The 18,634-nt window shown below is 43.0% G+C and overlaps 2 protein-coding genes and 2 pseudogenes across 2 annotated transcripts; 1 reads left to right on the top strand and 3 right to left on the bottom strand.

The window, feature by feature from the left end:
* Positions 1–209: 209 nt before the first annotated feature.
* LOC136548952 (uncharacterized) lies at positions 210–713 on the bottom strand. Its single transcript, XM_066540296.1, has one exon. The coding sequence runs from the start codon at positions 711–713 to the stop codon at positions 210–212; it is 504 nt and encodes a 167-aa protein (XP_066396393.1).
* A 7,001-nt stretch (positions 714–7,714) lies between these two features.
* LOC136548951 (uncharacterized) lies at positions 7,715–10,257 on the bottom strand (annotated as a pseudogene).
* A 3,005-nt stretch (positions 10,258–13,262) lies between these two features.
* Positions 13,263–14,547, top strand: LOC136552378 (uncharacterized). Its single transcript, XM_066543926.1, has 2 exons — positions 13,263–13,785; positions 14,140–14,547. The coding sequence occupies exons 1-2, from the start codon at positions 13,564–13,566 to the stop codon at positions 14,386–14,388; spliced, it is 471 nt and encodes a 156-aa protein (XP_066400023.1). The 5' UTR covers positions 13,263–13,563; the 3' UTR covers positions 14,389–14,547.
* Positions 14,548–15,062: 515 nt separating this feature from the next.
* On the bottom strand, positions 15,063–18,634 carry LOC136552377 (uncharacterized; annotated as a pseudogene).

The raw sequence follows: 18,634 nt of genomic DNA, 5'->3' as shown, positions 1-18,634 counted from the left end.
TGGGTGACTAGAAGACCCAGTGATCACCCTCTTGTGCTTCCACTTAGCCTAAGAGTCATGCTAAAGTCCCTCTATAGCAATGGCATCATTCATCAAAGCACCAAAGATCTGATAGCCCCTATATATAGCTTCTCTTGCAAGATGCAAGAGAGACCACGATTGAAACGATCCATCTTCTTCTCATCAGTATCCACGTGAGTCCCAGCATACTATGCAAAATGGTTGAACTTGTTCACATACTCCATCATAGTCATGTTTCCTTGCTTTAGCTCCAAAAACTCGGACAACTTCCTGTTTAGCAAACCAACAGGAATATAATATTGACGGAAAGTAGTGGTAAACTCCTGCCAAGTCACATGGTGGTCCAGAGGCTGCATGGCATTGAAAGTGTCCCACCAAGCACTAGTAGACCCCAGAAGCTGCTGTGTGGCAAATTGCACCTTTTGCTCATCAGTCACATTGAGCAACTGAAACTTCTGCTCTAGAATATGAAGCCAATGCTCCACATCTAGAGGCTCAGCAGTTGGCGTGAACATGGGTGGGTGTGTCCCCAAAAAGTCTTGATAGGAACATGGCCTCTTGGGACCATGGACACCACCCCCGTTCCTGCCATTACCACTATGGCCTCCATGGGTGAAGCCACCAATAGCTTGTGCTAGCATCTCCAGCACACGGGCTGACTCATGACGAGTAGCCATCATATCAGCCAACATCTCGGCATAGGTCATCAGAGGCGGTGGTGGTGGCGGAGGAGGAGGGCCAAGGAGTGGGGCCTCATGGCTATCCCCGTTGGCATTACCGTTATCATCGCCACGACCATTTTCGCCTTGGTCTTCACCAAGACCACGGCCTGTCCCAGCACTGGTGCTCCCACGACCAGACCTTAGGTTCATTTGTAAACATATAGGAACCCAATGTTAGGGACAAAGCCTCCATATTTAGAAACAAAAGGCTAGAGAGATGATAAGGCCCAATAAATGGTTACTAGTGAGACTTTTCCTTAAGAGTTAAAGCGTTCCTCTTTATTTATTATCCTATCAATTTACTACCTAAAATTATACAAATGGAGGGAGTTTAGTTTAAATAAGATTCTCTTCTCATGATGCATGGATTGACCTATTCATTCGCTCAAGCTGGAATATAGCGGCATTTGTATAAATTTTTTTGGCACATCGTACTCTTACTTTCCGTAATCTAACGATTCTTATGCAGCGTAAGTTAGTGTACCTACAGAAGATTGATTAGATAAAACTAGTGACACTATCCTAGATAGACAATATTATTAGGGCTTATACTTATTTACGTAATTTATCACATCCTACTTTTCGCAAAGCTTTTGTTGGTCAAATTTTTAGGTTTTGAAAAGAGTTTTTAAACTCATAGACTCATTATTGGCTCTGATACCACCTATGGTAGAACTGCCCGTAATAACACACTTTCAGAGGTGCTCGTCTTCCACTAAACACTAAGCACCTCAAAAGTGAGCTACATCGGACAATTCCGACGAGCGCACCCCAAGGGAGAACTCGAAACAATCCATGTTTTACATCCAGAATCCAATAATGAGTACGAGCTTATAATACTTAGTCCATTTCATACAACAAGAGTTCTTAGAAATTATTTATTATAATACCAGAGTTCAGAGTGCGATAATTAAACAGCGGAATAAAAATAAACATCTAGCGGAAATGATACAAGGATCCATCTATGCCCACGAGAAGAATCCTCCACACAAGAGCTACTCAAGCTACACCTGCAACATGGGTAAAATAAACCCTGAGTACACAATGTACTCGCAGGACTTACCCAACTAGTGGAAATAGTTTCCCGACTCTCAAGGATATGATAGGCAATATGGGTTTGTTGTTTTCTTTTTATTTGTGGAAAGCATTACTAATAGCCCATCCTTACAGTCAAGTTTTATTTGCAGTCATGATTACTTAATTAGCTAACCATTCTAGGTAAGCACCTGTTCTACTTTCAAGCAAGAGTTGAGCAATCAGAACCATTTTACCATCTTTCATCTTCTAGTTCTTACTACAGTGCTAGACCATAGCCAAGTCGTATCATCTCACGGAAATAGCGATTCATGAACCAATGTATCCCAGCTAGTACCCCAAAATACATGCCCCATTTGTATCCGAGATAGAAACAAGACTAACCCATTCCACTCCTATCGAGGGGTCCAGGTCCCCGTCCAAACTTGGACTCTAAGCCTCCACACTTGATGATGAGGACATGACACCCATGCATATGACCATGTTTGGCGCATGGTATGGAGGGGTAGGAGGCCAGCAAGGGTGTCCAAGTCAATAAGGAGGCCCGAGGCTAATTTGGTTCGAGTCCCCGAGGTGGAGGCACAAAGCAACACAAGTTCGAGTTTGCCTCGGCCTCCAGGACCAGTCTGCCTTAAATTGGTCACCCAGGACACATACGGACTCCATTTTCGATGATCCACATATGGTTGGAAAGCTAATTTGATAAGGAAGCTAATCCAAGTGGTATCATGTCAAAATTCCTTAATAATCAATAGGAATTATCGAAACAAGTCAGCATCCAGAATCTGCCAGGGTGCTGCGACACCGTCTTTTGGTCCGTTGGACCATGTATCGTGTTTGGGCCCATTAGGGGGCGTGTCTAGGGTAGGCGATGACCCTAAGACCTTTATAAGCATATGCTGCCACCATCATTAGGTGGGGGGTTTTACTTAGATTAATTTGTCAATAATAGTTTCGCCATTCATCGGTTTATGAGACCCCAACTTCATGAGATTAATCAACCATCTACAATTTGGTTGCTTTCTTTCTTGTTCTTGCTTATGTTCTTTGTTGCATAGGCAGGGTTTAGCCTTCTTGGTGAGGTCAACCGGATTCGTGTCTCGGTTGATAACCAGAGGAGTTATGGTGCTAAGATTGCAGGGTTCGATCTTTCGATCTGAAGCCGAATCGGTGTGTCATTCTCCGCCACAACGATAGTTACCTCTACCTGATGGAAGATCAGGATCCTCGTTTCCATTACTTGAGACCTGGTCTCAGCATGGTGCTTAGACCTCCACCTTTCCCCGCCTCCAATTAGTCGGTCTGGAAAGAGCCAGAACCCACAACAAGGGCGTAACGAGCCTTTTCGCTCCCATAAGCAAGTATGTGCTTAGGATAATAAGTTTATGACCTGACTACCATCCATAGCAACGGATGGTCCTTAATCAACATGGACAGGGAAAATATTATAACCAAGCTATAAGGAAAATAGATCCTAGGCCCATTTACTTTGGATTTTGGTGTTTGATGACCAACACAACCAAATTGGACTAATGAATTTGTAAGTGATTGTTTTGTAGTCCAATAGGGTGCAAGACATGACTTGGACGAAGGCGACGTGATGATCCGATGATCAACACCATAAGCAAGACCCTAGGAGCACAAGAGAAGAATCAAGATATCAAGCAAAGTCCAAACACGAAGATAGGAACCAAGTCGTATGCAAGATCGCAACGAAATGAGCTCATGGAAGTGATAGGACGCTGGACCAGATGCTAGAGGAAAGTGATCGGATGCTCCGATCAAGAGGCTCGGCAACAGGCATGACCAGATGCTAGACTGAATGTTGGCGGCAGATCGACCAGACATAGGACAATAGAGTCCGGTCGAGTACTAAGAGGTTCTAGAGTGACGAAAATGTGATCAGACACGTCCGGTGGCATGTGATCGGACAATGGCAGCGTCCGATCAGTTGTTCGTAGCTCCAACGGTCAGGACAACCGAACGCGTCCGGTTAGTAGCAGAAAAGCGGGATTTTATTCCCAACGGCTACTTTCTCAGTGGGGCTTATAAACACAACCTCCAACCAGCCAAATGAGTAGAGTGGAGCTAAGGAAACATATTAAGGGTGTTGATACACCATTTTAGTGATCTCCACTTGCATAGTGCTTAGTGTTTTATTAGGTGATTAGCATAGGTGCTTTTGCGAAGTGCTTAGGTTGATTAGACCACCGCTTATGCGCTTACTCTAGGTTTAGGCCTAGTGTTTAGTGAGGTTTGCATACCTCTTACCACTCGGTGCTTGTGACTACCATTGTTGTACATCGGAGGAGCTTGTAGTCTTGCGAGATCACACCAACCGCATTTGTGGTATGGCCGCCACCGTGTATCGGAGGGAACAAGGCCCATGGCATTTTAGCCAGAAGCTTGATAGTGAAGATGGCAGGGAGCATCCAGGAGAGGATTGCCGGAAGGCACGTCAGAGACCCACTTGCGCGTGGGGAAGGCACGAGGCTATCTATGGAGTTATCCGACCGAGAGCTTGGCCCTTGCGAGGGATTCCTTGTGAGGGGCTCCAACGAAGACTAGGGGGAAGCTTGTGCGCTTCTCAATACCTCGGTAAAAATACTAGAGTCATCGATGGGAGTTTGCATATCTCTACCTTGCTCTTTAGCTTCCGTATTTACATTGATTGTATTACTCCTTTTGCAGTAGAGATAGCAACACACTAGTAAAACCATAGTTGCACATTTAAATAGTTTATCTTTTGCATAGGTTTTGCTAAGATTAGAAAAAGAGGCCATAGTTTAGAGTTAGATTTTTAAGTTGCCTAATTCACCCCCCCTCTTAGGTGTCATGGTCCGCTTCACAAGCTAGGCCCCGTTGGTCGCGGGACACAACCTATTACACCCATCAATACCCATACCATATCCCTACCCTATCTTCATTTTTTCTTTCATCATTTTATCATGAGAGTAAATATAGTAATCACTTATTGTGGCTTTGTGAGTAACGATAGGTTACTCACGCTACCAAAAACCTAAGTATAGCATCTACTCGAACCTACACTAGTAAGACTCATAGGACAGATATATCTATGCATGTGGTTTTCATAAAATTCTTATAACGTAAATGCACATCACATATATATATTCAGTAATTATAGAAAATAAGGGTTATGCATAGGGGCTTGTCTTGGGTAGGCGCAGTGTCAGCTAAGTCAGTCAGTGGCAGCTCTAGGACCTCCTCCTGCATGAGAATCTCCTCCTCGTACTCCTCAATGATCTCCTCGAACTCGTGATCGCCGGTGGTCACGATCTCCACCAAATCGTTCTCTACATGAATGTGATGATGATGCAACACTTACATTTAGGCAACAACAACTCTTAAACTAAGAATACACATACTAAGCTACTAAGCCAGCTTTAATGACTAAGGTACTAAGCTAACTATCATCTTCATCAAGCAAGGTGTTGGATTCAACTAACAAACCCTTAGCTTGGCAAATTAAGGATATATCTTTACTGGTACTAGTGATTTAATGTATATTGAAATAAAGAGCATTTAACTACCCTAATGCTTAGTCTATTCTAAGGCTATAAAAATTATAGTGAGCACATAATAATACAATGAAGCTACCATAAAAAATTCAGGACTAAAGCTATCACCAATTTACCACAATTTTTTTCTACAATATTTAACCTAATAATATTGAGCACTCTCAAATGATTTAATAGCTCCTGCTTTCAACATGTATATATATGAACTAAATACATTAACAGATAGAGCACAATTTTAGAAATCTAATAAAATTTGTTTTACAATTTTTGGACTCCAACATGATTTTATATTAATTACCAAAGATCAGCTCAGAAATTAAATTAGAAAACTACTTCTAATTCCTTATGAAAAAGAAAAAGAAATTCTCCCACATGGCCCACATGACATAGCACGCGCACAGCGGCCCACAGGAGCGGCCCACGTGACACAGCGCACGCAGCGACCCGTATGTGCAGCCCACATGAGGCTGGCCCACGTGGAGACGGCCCGCGCCCGGGAAAAGCCTGTGCGCGCTGGCGATTTAGCAAAAGAGACCTTGAACTTCTCCGAAATTATAACTAAATGCTAATACTCTTTCCCCCTCACTCAAACCTTCTCACATAACCCCCTGGCTTTCCTAGAATTTCTCCGTGCACACCCCCGACGACCCAGCTTATGGTGGCACGGCGGCCGGTGACACAGCGCGGCTGCGCCGACCACCAGAGACCTGCGACAGACCACCTAATGGCCTGATCACCATCTCTAACCCGAGCGGCTACGCTAAGCGGTGGTGCAGGGTGACATGACTGGCTAGGGAAGGCTGTAGCGGTGCACGACCATCCATGATGATGGTGCCACTGTTCCGATGAGCTAGGGTAGCTACAGGCCTAATTGGCTAGTGCATGAGCATCACGAGGCTACCATGGACCAGGCTAAGGTGATGGTTGGGCCAGAGGATGATGGAGGAAGGCTGGCCATGTGCGGCCGAGCTGTGCGGCGGCACGGTCACATCAGCAATGACGAGGTGGCGGTAGCGGTTCCACTGACGTGCATAAGGTGGAGAGGGAGGCAAGGTGAAGCTAGTGGTGCAAGAGAATTAGCTCAGGAGGGATGGTAGGAGGGCTACCCTCATCCACGGCCGGACGCGGCCTTAATGGCACACTGGTGGAAAGGAGCCAAATTGGCGCTTGGCCAGGGCATCATCATGGCTGTGCGAGGTCAGGCGGTGAGAAGATGGGAGGGCGAAGGTACAGACGGACAAAATTGAGTAGAGGTGACTGCTCTCTGGCTCACATGTGGGCACGGCTCGATGATGGCAGAGAGATGAGAAATAGAGAGAGGGAGGTGGGGTACAGCTAGTGGCTCGGCATGTGCGCGCCTTGGCTGGATGTGATCGGCGTGATCATGGAGACCCACGTCTAGGCGCTAGCAGACAAGCACGTGTGTTTGCGACCAGCGTGGCCCGCGTGTCGCAGTGCCATCAATGACAAGGCGACACTACAAGAAACCTTGTCATTTGTGACAGACCAAAATTGTCACAGATTGCTAAAAAACCATCATAAAACTGCACCTATGACGATTTTTTATAACGTCATGTATTGAGCGTCACAAATTAACGCTCATGACGTTTTCTTCGTTTTTGTCATAGATCAGCACAATCTATGACGATTTTAAACTGTCACAAATCATCCTCAGGCCCATGTAGCCTAGCCCAAGTCCATTGTTTTGTGACAAAAATAAACGTCATAGATTATTGTCCACGTGGATGGCGATTTGATGTGTATGATGACGTGGAAGCTGAGCTGGACGCTGACATGGCAAGTGATGTGTCATTCGCGATGACATAACAGGTGACGTGGCAGCTAACGTGTTATTCAGGATGATGTGGCAGGTGACGTGGCGCCTAATGTGGAAGCTGACATGGCAGGTGATGTGTCATTCGTGATGACGTGGCTAGTGACGTGGCGTCTGACGTGGCAGGTGACGTGTCATTCATGATGATGTGGCAAGTGATGTGGCATCTGACATGGCAGCTGACGTGACATTCGTGATGACATGGCAGGTGACATGGCTGATGATGTGGCATTTACTAAATTGGGACAATTTTCAGCCCACATATGGAACCCACAAAACAAGCTAGAGCCCACTAAATACAATTTGAGCCCACATCAAAATCACCATTTCAGCCCACATATGACAATCAACATTTTAGCCCACATATCACAATAGTATTATATCAACCATTCAACGGAAAATTACAGTAATGATTCAGCCAAACCAACTAGTAACAGTAATATCAACCAATCAACCAATCAACCCAAACAACCAGTAACAGTTATGATTTTGACCCAAAAAACCAACAGCGATCAAAAAACCAAAATCCAGCTATCAAAAGCATAAACAAACAGCCCCAACAGTTAGCCAGCTCGATTTTGACCCAAAAATAACTCAAACTTGGCCTCCAACTCAACTTGCTTTTTGCTCATCTCTTCTTTGTCTCTTATCCTTATCTGCTCATTTTCCAGTAGTTGTTTTGACAGGTCTTCCACTTGTGCGCGCTGGTTGCTGACAATCAATCGAAGCTCAACATTGTCCCTCTTCTCCGTTTGTAGTTGTGCAGTCAACCTTGGTCGCTTAGTCTGCATCCCCACATTCTAAAGAAACATGCTCTTTTTGTTGTTACGCTAAAGCACATCAGCTACAACCTGAGCCCTAGACTTGGGTTGTTCACCTTCTTGTGGTTGCGCAACCATCTGGCTTTCCATTTTAGTCTATCAATCAAGTGGAAAATATGATTCAGGATCACGAGGCACTTGAAATTATCCAAAAAAAATGACACCATTAGTGAACAGACTTACAATAACTGATTGGACAGCAGGTTCGAAGCCTTTCTTTTTCTTGCTGTAGTGGCACAATTTGAACAAATCAAATGCATCAGGTTCCTGATCCTCATCCTCACACTCATTTCCCTGAAATTATGACATTTCAAAGGAACATTCAGTTATCATTTACTTGCTGTAGTAAGCAACCCATGGAGCATTCAGTTATCATTTATGGTCAGAAAGATGGATGTGAATGGAAACACTTGACAAAACAAATATTTGAAAGAGACCAATACAGTCAGAAATTAACAGCTAAACATATAATTTATGAAGTACAGAACCAGCATTCCATTTATAGGCATTCATATTAGAAAATATGCCCAAGATAGCATGAAATCAGATCTGGGCAGTCAAATGGAGCTACAAGCGCTACAAGCTCAGCATACAGAAAAGTGCTACAAGTGCTACTAGTGCTACAAGCTCAGCATACAGAAAATGGGCCCAAGATAGCATGAAATCAGGTCTGCACAAATTGTAAAGTTATGCTACAACCAGATTTAAACTCGTTGACACATTTAAGATATCAAGGCACAGATTGTAAAGTTATGCTTGATACTTAACATGAATGTTTCACAAGTGTGGATCTGATCTGAACTCATCACAATTTTCTAAGACATGACAGCAACATGACAATGGAAATGCAGTTAACATGGCAAAACATCAACATTGCTAACTTACCAAATTTTCTACAAAAACTGGGTAGCTACGGGAGCCAGTTGTTTGATGTAAAGAAATGTTGCCTCGGTTGTCTTTGTTCTTCTGACATGCCACCTAAATCTCATACAGAATACATGTTAGAGAAGTGGCAAAGTATAATGTAGAGAGCAAGAGTTCATTTTTGGGCAAAACATACCATTTTTTTGGGAGTCTTCCATAATTCCACAAGCTCAATCCAATCTTCATTACTTGTTGATTTCACAGGAGAAGTTTTTGGAACCAAATGGAGTGGAATATGATCAAAAAATTGTTGCTTCAGCTTGTGTCGTTGTTGGTGAACTGCAGACTTCATCATTTCAAGGCAACCATGTTTAACCACATCATCATTTGTGTCAATGTCGAACTTTGCCTATTCAGATGGAAGTTCATATGTAAGAAATAGTGCGTATTTTTATTTACTAGGCAGCAGGGTAGTATGCATGCATGGTTCAAAACAGGGAGATGGAGAAAGGCCTTGGAGAATGTACTTACATGAAGTATTCCCAAAAAAGTATCAATCACTGCAGGGCGTTTCTTGTACTTCTTCCAATGTGTGAGCATAGGTACATGGTTCCTGACTGCAATGTTGCATTCACTTGCAAACTTTGCAGCAACAAGAGGTACCAAGGGCCTGATATTTCCTTCTGGTATGACAATTGGCAGCTTGCCCCGATGAGACCGGTTGATCCTATGGAGACCATGTCCCATATTAACTCCTCGCTTCCTTCGCTCTTGTCATCCTGGTTGTAGATGATCATTGAAAATGCAATTAACATACACCAACCAAAGTTGTAATGCAATATTGAATATGGAATGACATGGTAGAGGAACAAACACCTTCATTGGTGCTTGGGTTGCCACCAACAGGTTGGGCAATGGCATCAGTTGTGTCATCCATGGTGTTGTTGTCATCATACAAGCCAAAAGCATCTAAAAATGACAGTTAGTAAGAACACATTCATCATGCAATCAAAGGCATTTGAATGATAGTTTGAAAGGCTCACCTTCATTGGGCAAATTGTTGTGACCACCACCTGGCAGAATGGCATCAGCTCCATCATATAAAAAATAGCAGAAAAGGAGTAAGATTGCATTCGACAGGAAATCAGAGGCATTGGAGAATGAAAAAAGGTAGTAGAACTAACCTTGAGCATCAACAGCTGGTTCAACAGCCTGGCTCACATCAGGGTGTGATGGAGGTGCCACATGAATGTCACTTGGTGCAAGACTAGCCTGTGGAGGTGCCACATGGATGTCACTTGGTTCAACACTTGCATCAGGCTAGGAAAAGGTTTTGTTTGACTTTGGACTTGTAGTAGTTGGGGCAACTGATGCATACACTCTCTTACGAGAGCAAAACTTGACTCTAGTAGGTGTTGCATCTGAGCCCTTGTAGAAATGGGAGCATTGATTAGTGAATAGAATTTTGAGATAATTATATTGCATTAACAAAAAGACAGCAACATAAGCCCTGACAAGATGGAAGAATTCTCACCTTAGCAATGTCATCATCAACTAAATCTGGTTCATAGTTAGATTCAGAATCTTCTCTATTTCTCTATTTTGTCTTGTTCTTGTCTTGAGAATTTGGTGTTGTGCTTCCACAAAAGGGATTGGAAGGAATAAGACCAAGTTGCTGCAGCTTTGCACTGTTCCTCATGCATTGTCGGAGCTGCAACTCTTCGTACGGATGGAGCGGTGCTACGAAGGTGTAATGTAACAAGAGAAAAAAATGATCAGTGACCAACCCTTTGTAAACTTAGTATGCAACAGAATAAAAATATTGCAACACTCATTGACATATATCTATAGCACTAACAGAACATTCTGATTTAAACTAATTGACATATTTGAACTCACAACATTGAGATTCAGAACACTAACAGAACGAGCACAGGTTTCATACCAAATTCAAAACATTTGTACATTAAGATCTCAAGGACATGGCATCGATTGTGAAAGTTAAGCTTGATACTTCACATGAATGTTTTACAGGTGTGGAAGTGAGCATTTGGGTAAAATAAAGAGTTAGCTAGGTAATTACATATGAAGCAGTCATGGTAAACTGTATATGGAGCAGTCATGATAAACTAAACAATCACACATAATTAAACCAGTAAATAACTACAGGTAACCAACGAGGACATGAGCAACACCAACGTGGACATAATAGCAGTAAATAACTACAGGTAACAAGTAAATAGCATGATACTAAACAAGTTTACAATCACAAATAATGAAACCAGTAAATAACTAGAGGCAACATGATACTAAACAATTGGTGACATGAAAGAAGCGACTAGCAAACATGTGTGATGAACAGAAGTAGTAAGAACTATAGGTAATTAACCAACGAGGACATGAGCAACCAACGTGGACATGGGCACATATACCTGGCGTCCCAAGTGCTTTTGTTTTCTTCGGATGACCCTTCGTCGACATGGCTTGGTGGCGGCTAGGGTTAGGGTTGCCCTCGGCGGAGGCGGAGGCACGCGTCCCTCGGCGGTCAGCGGAGGAAGAGATGGGGGAGGCCCTCGGCGGTGGAGCGCAGCCCTCGGCGGAGGAGGGCAGCCCTCGGCCCTTGGCCCTCGGCGGTCGGCGGAGGACGAGATGGGGGACAGCGGAGGCGCGCATCCCTCGGCAGAGGAGGAGATGGGGGCGCTGCGGCGTAGGTAGGCGGTGGGAGAGAGAAGCTGGGAGATGGGGGCGTTGCGGCGTAGGTAGGCGGTGGGAGAGAGAAGCTGGGAGATGGGGGCGCGCCGGCTGTGCAGGAGACGATGCGCGCCGACTGAGGGGAGAGAGAAGTTGGGAGATTGGTTTGTGGGCGGTGGGAGAGAGAAGGAGATAGGTTTGGAATTAGGGCGCCGCGGGTGATTTGAGGAGATTACAGATATACCCTAATGAATGTAGTGGGATTTTTGGAATAGGAGGGTATTAGCGTGAATTCACTGTGCGAAAAATTTGGGGCTGGTGGCATTGGGCCGACTGAATTCAGCCCATGGCCGGTAGAAGAGGCCCTCTTGCCAGGAATTTACATAATTTAGCTTCATTTTACGTAATTTAGCTTCCCACTTTGCATTCAAATTTAGCTTCAATTTGTTTCCATAATTTCATCGAAAAACTTTTATCTCATGTAGCAGGCAACAAATATAAGTTCTAATGTAGGAGTTTGAATAATTTTTCAATAGATTTGGTACTTTTCCATCATTTAATTGAATTTCTATGCTCTAATTGAAAGTAATCCTAAGTTCAACTATTTGTCCCTCCAATAAGATTCGAAAATTTGCACAAAACTTTTTATAAATTCCATTGGAGACCATGGATTGGAGATGGAGACAACTTATGTTGTCTTCAGGAGACAATTCAAACTTTTATCTCCAACTTGTCACGTACGTAGTAATTACAATACTATCTACATTTGTTCCAAAAATTCTAAATATTGATGTGGCAACATATTTTAGGTTTATAATTAAGCTTGTAACAAAAAATAACTATTTTGATAAAGTTGGAGCATACATTGTTCACAAATGTAGACAACGCTCACATAGTTCATAGTAACTCAACTCATACTTTAAGATTGAAGTAGCACTTTACATGTTCAAGCTTGTATTCACCTAAAATTTGGATAGAACATTATATTTTCCATGACATCACATAATATAAAGTAATTTTAGCAATAGTTATGCAAAAGACATGTTTATCTATTCTTTTATGGTGGAATAAAACAAGCTATGTAAAAAAGATATATAAAATATCTATTTTGTAACGTAATATGCAAACAAACGAGATGAAATGAAAATTTGTGTTTTTACAAAAAATTAGAAAAAAAAACCAACACATTTGAAGTTACTATGACCGAGAAATACCATTTACAATTTCAAAGTATAGATTAAAAAGAAAAAACCTACTGCGCGCAACAACCTGAGCGTGCCACGTGCTCCAGGTTCAAGGAACTCAACCAACCCGGTGTTGCCACATGTACAATTCAACGTATTATGAATATAAAATAAACCATCCTCACTTCAACGCAGGCATTGCCGTGGTTCAGTGGTAGGTCGTGCACTCTGTGTGGGCTGAGGTCGTGGGTTCGATTCCTGCCTGCCTCGGCATTATTTTTGCGTCGTTGTCAATTAACAGGGAAAATAAAAAAAAAGTATGGTCCAACGAGGAGTCGAACCGCGGCCAGCGCCGTCCCAAGTTAGTGCCTAACCATTGATCTAATAAAGTATATTCGATTGCTAGTAATAAAACATTGTATTTGTTCCCTTAGAAGTGCCTAACCGCCCGACCCTTCCTTCATCTAGAAAATTCCGGTGCGCCCCCATCCCCTCATCATCGTTTGCGCCGGCGCCGTCTACTCCCTCCCCCTCCTCTTCCGGTGCGCCGCCCCCATCTCCCCCCTCCTCCGCCGCCGCGCCCCCATCTCCCCCTCCTCCGCCGCCGCGCCTACATCTTCTCCTCCTCCACCGAGCCGAGCGCGCCCCCATCTCCCCCCTCCCACTCCGACAAGATGGCCGGATTCAACTCCAAACAGCCGCGCGACGAGAAGGGGCGCTTCCAACGCATCAAGGACATCGTCAAGCCTAGGGTGGCGTCGTCCTCCGCGCGAGCAAAGGGTGGCATCCGTCCCCCGCGCGTCGTCCTCCGCGCGTCGTCCGTGCACGCGTGGTGCAGCGGCTAGGGACGGGATGCCAAGCCAAGGGCGACAAGAGCTCCATCGGCAAGCCAAGGGCGACGAGAGCTCCGACGACTCCGAACTTGCTGTGTTCGAGGTCAGGAAGGAGCCGGCGGGTGGTAGAGGAAAGGCGCCGGCGGGTGGTAGAGGAAAGGCCAAGGAATTGATCATCCTTGACGAGGAGAGCTTCGAGGATTTCGGCAAGGAGTCCGGCAAGGAGGCCGACGACAATTTAGTGAGTTATCAATGACAAATACTCGGTACTGGTACTGAAAACGTAGCTGTTCTTATTACTTTCTATCAATGGCTTCTCATTTGGGTGTTGCTTGTTTATATTGGATTTATTGACATACTTGTCATCGTTTCATTACTGCCTTAATTAGAGAGATAAGCGTTATTACGTCCCGATCGATAAAGAATTAATATAGAGCCTCAGTTTTGATCAGGGGATGCGGCTCAGCCTTTTGGTGTGGGTTTCTCTGGCGTGTTAATAGGAAATGGCTCTGCCACCATATCCCTGTGCTTTATTGTGATAGTCACTGCCTGCATAATATAGCAGAGCGTCTGTCTTGCATTTGTATTGTTTCAGGTGTGCCCTACGTGCATCCTTGCCCAGAAAGAGACCAAGGAAATGGCAAAGAAGATAGCCTATCTTGAAGGACGTCTGAAAAAAGAAGAAGAAAATGTAGCTTCCCTTATCAATGAAGTTAATGTAGCAGTTGACAGGAACCTGGAGCTGGAAGAGGAGCTGCAAGAAGCGAAGCAGAAAATATATGCACATGGAAATGCACTTCTTGATGCTCGATTGGAGTTGAGCAAGAAGTCAGCTAAAAAGTAGATGGATGGTTTAGGGTGCCGGAAGTAGGAACAACCTGTCATATTTTGCTACCTGTCATATTTTGCTTCTCTTATGGTTGTTGTCATGGATGCGTGTACCTAAAACGGTTGATCTAAGTTATCTTAAGTTGTCTTATTTTGCAAATTGGAGGTCGAGATTGCTTGGGGTGCTTAACTTGCAGTGGTACTTAATCAAAGTAGGTGCAAAATGGTCATTTCTTTTGTGGCAGATCTTATCAGCAGCATTTGAAACAGAACCTAGTCATCATGTGAAACAATGGCTGTCGTTTGTTCTCTTAATGATGGTGTGGCGTTTCTCACCAAATTATGCTTACCAAACTACAACGAAGGGAACTGTATAAATAATTGAGCTTATGCTATGGTAAATAACAAGTTCAGAATTGGAATCCTAGGAATGATACCATCACAAGCGGTGTACCAATTACACAGTTGACATACAAGCTAAAAAAATCCACATGATAGGTGAACTGACAGATTTAGTTCACCAGCTTCAAAGATAGTTCATCAGCTTCAAAAATCCACAACCTAGGCTAAAACATCAGTTACAACATTTATCATGACAGATTTAGTGTTCATACAACAAGATACAATATTTAGTGTTCATACAACAAATATACAATGTTCATAACAAAAAATACAACGAATTGGTAGCAGCTATTCATCATCACTGTCAACATCAATTGTAGCACCTCCTTCATCATCGCTACAATACTTGAAAATTGTGTCATCTTCTTCCTCTTCAGCATCAGTGTGATTCCCGCCTTTGTGACTTTCTTGAACCCATCGAGCAATTTCACCAGCTTCAAAGATAGGGCCTTGTTCATCATTTCTATTCAAAGGAATATCATATGCCATGTCTATCACTGATTCTCGCCTTCCGTCCTCATCACAACATTCGTCCTCTTGATATGCAGCAACATTATATTGTGCGGACTCGGTTTCCTTTACATTGTAAAGATGCCTATGGTCATATGTCTGCACAACTTGCCAATTTTTACCCAACTTTGTATCTGCCAAATAAAAGACCTTCCTAGCTTGAGTGGCCAAGATTAAAGAATCGTCCTTATACCATAGACTTCCAACATTGATGCTTTTAAAGAAGCCATCATATTGAAGTTCAGTCCTCTTCCCATCAAGTTTAAACCAATCACATTTAAACAAAACTACTGTCCTTTCAGCAGAATTATATTCTAACTGAATTATCTCTCTCAAGGTTCCAAAAAAATCAATGAACTGACCATTGTGTGTACCTTCTGTCATTACTCCACTGTTCTGTGTTTTCTTATTCTTGTCACGATCAACAGTGTTAAACCTCACACCATTCACTATGCATGAGGTGTATTTCCTGACTCTAAAATCAGGACCACATGCCAAGGAAAAGATATCGTCATCCACCTCTTCTTGATTAGTATCCCGCAACCTCATGATCTGGCACATGCAACACATACACATCAGCATTTCAGGAAAAAAAGCATTAAATCTTAGCTGAAATATGTGGATGTAAACTAACATGATTCCTGAACCAAGCCTGAAATCTGAGCTGAATCGTTTTTTCAATGTTGGCCACCCCTTCTCTCTCTAATTCATCTCTGAACATTCTGCAAAAAAAGAGAAGTTACCATATGTGCAACACAAAGGTGGCAAAAAAAAATAAAGACAATAATTAGAACTTACTTGACAAATTTCTCAACTTGACTACAATTGTTAAGCACATACCACACCATTTGATCAAAGTCATTTTCATCATATTTCAGTTCAGATGCGGAAGTAAAATGAACTCCATGCCCAAAAACGTCAACATTGTATGCCTCTTCATTAGAAAAACCTAAATTCCTCGGTTCCCGATTAAATCTTGTTTCAACATCATCCATGTATTTAGAGCAAAATGTCAGGCATTTGTCAGCAATATATGCCTCGGCAATTGAGCCTTCTGGTCGTGCCCTATTCCTCACATAGCGCTTCAAAGTGTACAACCGCCTTTCAATTGGGTACATCCAACCATATTGCACAGGACCTCGGAGTAATGCCTCATCAGGTAAATGGATAGCAAGGTGCATCATGACATCAAAGAAAGCAGGGGGGAAATTTTTTCTCAAGCTTCACCAAAACAATAGGGATCTCTTTCTTCATTTCAGCCAATAAATCTTTCTTAAGTGTTCTGCTGCACAATTCCCTGAAAAACTTCCCTAACTCAGCTATTGCTTCATAGATGTCCTTGTCCAAAAATCCTCTAATGGCAACAGGTAAGATTCTTTGCAAAAGAATGTGACAATCATGTGTTTTTAACCCTTGTACCTTGGTTCCATCAGCATTTACACATCTTGAGATATTGGAAGCAAATCCATCTGGAAACTTCACCTCATTCAAAAATTTACAAAAGGCCTCCTTTTGTTTTGTGGACAAGGTATATCGAGCACGAGGCATCTCACCATCCTCTCTAAAATGTAGCTCCTTTCTAATTCCCAAATCTTTCAAATCAAGCCTGGCTTTAGTTGTATCCTTTGTCTTCCCAGCTATGTTCAGAATTGTTCCAATGAGGGCCTCACATATGTTTTTCTCAATATGCATAACATCAAGATTATGTCTCAACTTCAAAATTTTCCAATATGGTAACTTCCATAAACTAACCATCCGGCTCCAAATTCGCCGCACATGACCCCCTTCCATGTCAGAACGCTTCCTCTTCCCAGGTGTAACATCTTTAACTTTCTCCAGTTCAGCCAGCAGCTCTTCTATAGAGAATTGACCTGGTTGGTCATTGCTTTCATGAAGAGCAGCAAACTCATTGTTTCTCTCCGCAAACGATGTCCTTTTGGAAGGAATCGAAAGTGCCCAATATACCCAATTTTGCTCCTTAGGCTGTATGAAAGAGGGTGCTTGTCACAATGAGTACATGCAAAATAGCCTTTCGTGGTACGCCCTGAAAGAGTACTCAAAGCTGGGTAGTCATGGATGCACCACAGAACTGCAAGCACGAAGGCTAAATGTTTGGCGAGTATTAGCATCATAAGTACGCACACCCTTCCAAAGTTCAAGTAAATCTTCTATAAGAGGCTCTAAAAATACATCAAAGTCCTTCCTAGGTGATTTAGGTCCTGGAATAAGCAAAGCCATCATGAAGTTTGACTCCTGCATGCATGCCCAGGGTGGAAGGTTGTATGGCACAACAAGTACAGGCCACATGCTGTATCTTGAGTTCTGTTCTGAAAAAGGATTGAACCCATCAGTAGCAAGTCCAAGTCTAAGGTTTCTTGGATCTTTTGCAAAATCTGGATATACTCGGTCGAAATGTTGCCATGCCTCGCCGTCAGCTGGGTGCCTCATTTCCGTCTCATTGGGCTGCCGCTTTAACTTGTGCCATTGTGCTTCTTCTGATGCTTCTTTGGTTGCAAACATCCTTTTTAACCTAGGTGCCAATGGAAAATACCGCAACACTTTCTGAGGTATCTTCTTCCTTTTGCATCTTTCCATCTCAAGAGACCACAAACAGAGCAATTATCATAATTGGCATATTTCTTTCTGAACAGCACACAATTATTGTAGCGCACATGTATTGATTCATATCCGAGAGCTAATTCTTTAAGAAGACTCTTTGCATCATTATATGATTTTGGGAGTGTATTGCATTCCGGGAACGCCTCAGCCAATAGCTTCATTACTGCAGAAAAAGCAGAATTGCTTATCCTATATAATGACTTCATATGAAGGAGCCTCACCACAAAGGAGAACCTTGAAAATTTGGCACAACCAGGATAAAGCTGACGCTTTGCCTCTCTCATGGCCATTTTGAAAAATGAATCTTGATCCTGATGGTCTGCATTACCTTCGTCAATTTGTCCATCATGTCTTGTTTGTTCTTCTGCAGTGTGTAGGTCTCCTAAAACCGCTTCTAAAGGATCAACACCATAATTGTCATCCTCTGTTAGTTCTACATCATGTAGGGTACAATCTTCTACATCATGCACATGAATAGGATCATCAATAACATCTACATCCAAGTTCTCTCCATGATGAATCCATCTAGTGTAAGTACTGTCCATTCCATTCATCAATATGTGCTTCTTCACTCCAGCCTGATTCATGTATTTCTGATTAAGGCATCTACCACATGGGCACAAAATTTCAACATTCTCACTGAATTTTCCGTGAACGAAGCTCATAAATTCTTTCACACTAGCAATGTATTCAGGGGAAAACAATTTTCTATGCACCCAAGTTCGATCCAT

The sequence above is a fragment of the Miscanthus floridulus genome, chromosome 4, assembly GCF_019320115.1.
Source record: "Miscanthus floridulus cultivar M001 chromosome 4, ASM1932011v1, whole genome shotgun sequence".
NCBI classification, from domain to species: Eukaryota; Viridiplantae; Streptophyta; class Magnoliopsida; order Poales; family Poaceae; genus Miscanthus; species Miscanthus floridulus.
Note: the sequence above shows the minus strand (reverse complement) of the source record. Positions and strands in the feature narration are given on the sequence as shown.

Bases quoted from the DNA above. Each gene is read 5' to 3' on its own strand.
- LOC136552378 (XM_066543926.1), top strand. From the start codon at position 13,564: ATGCCAAGCCAAGGGCGACAAGAGCTCCATCGGCAAGCCAAGGGCGAC. The intron at 13,786-14,139 runs GTGAGTTATCAA...GTATTGTTTCAG, and splicing joins AGGAGGCCGACGACAATTTA to GTGTGCCCTACGTGCATCCT.
- LOC136548952 (XM_066540296.1), bottom strand. From the start codon at position 713: ATGTTGGCTGATATGATGGCTACTCGTCATGAGTCAGCCCGTGTGCTG.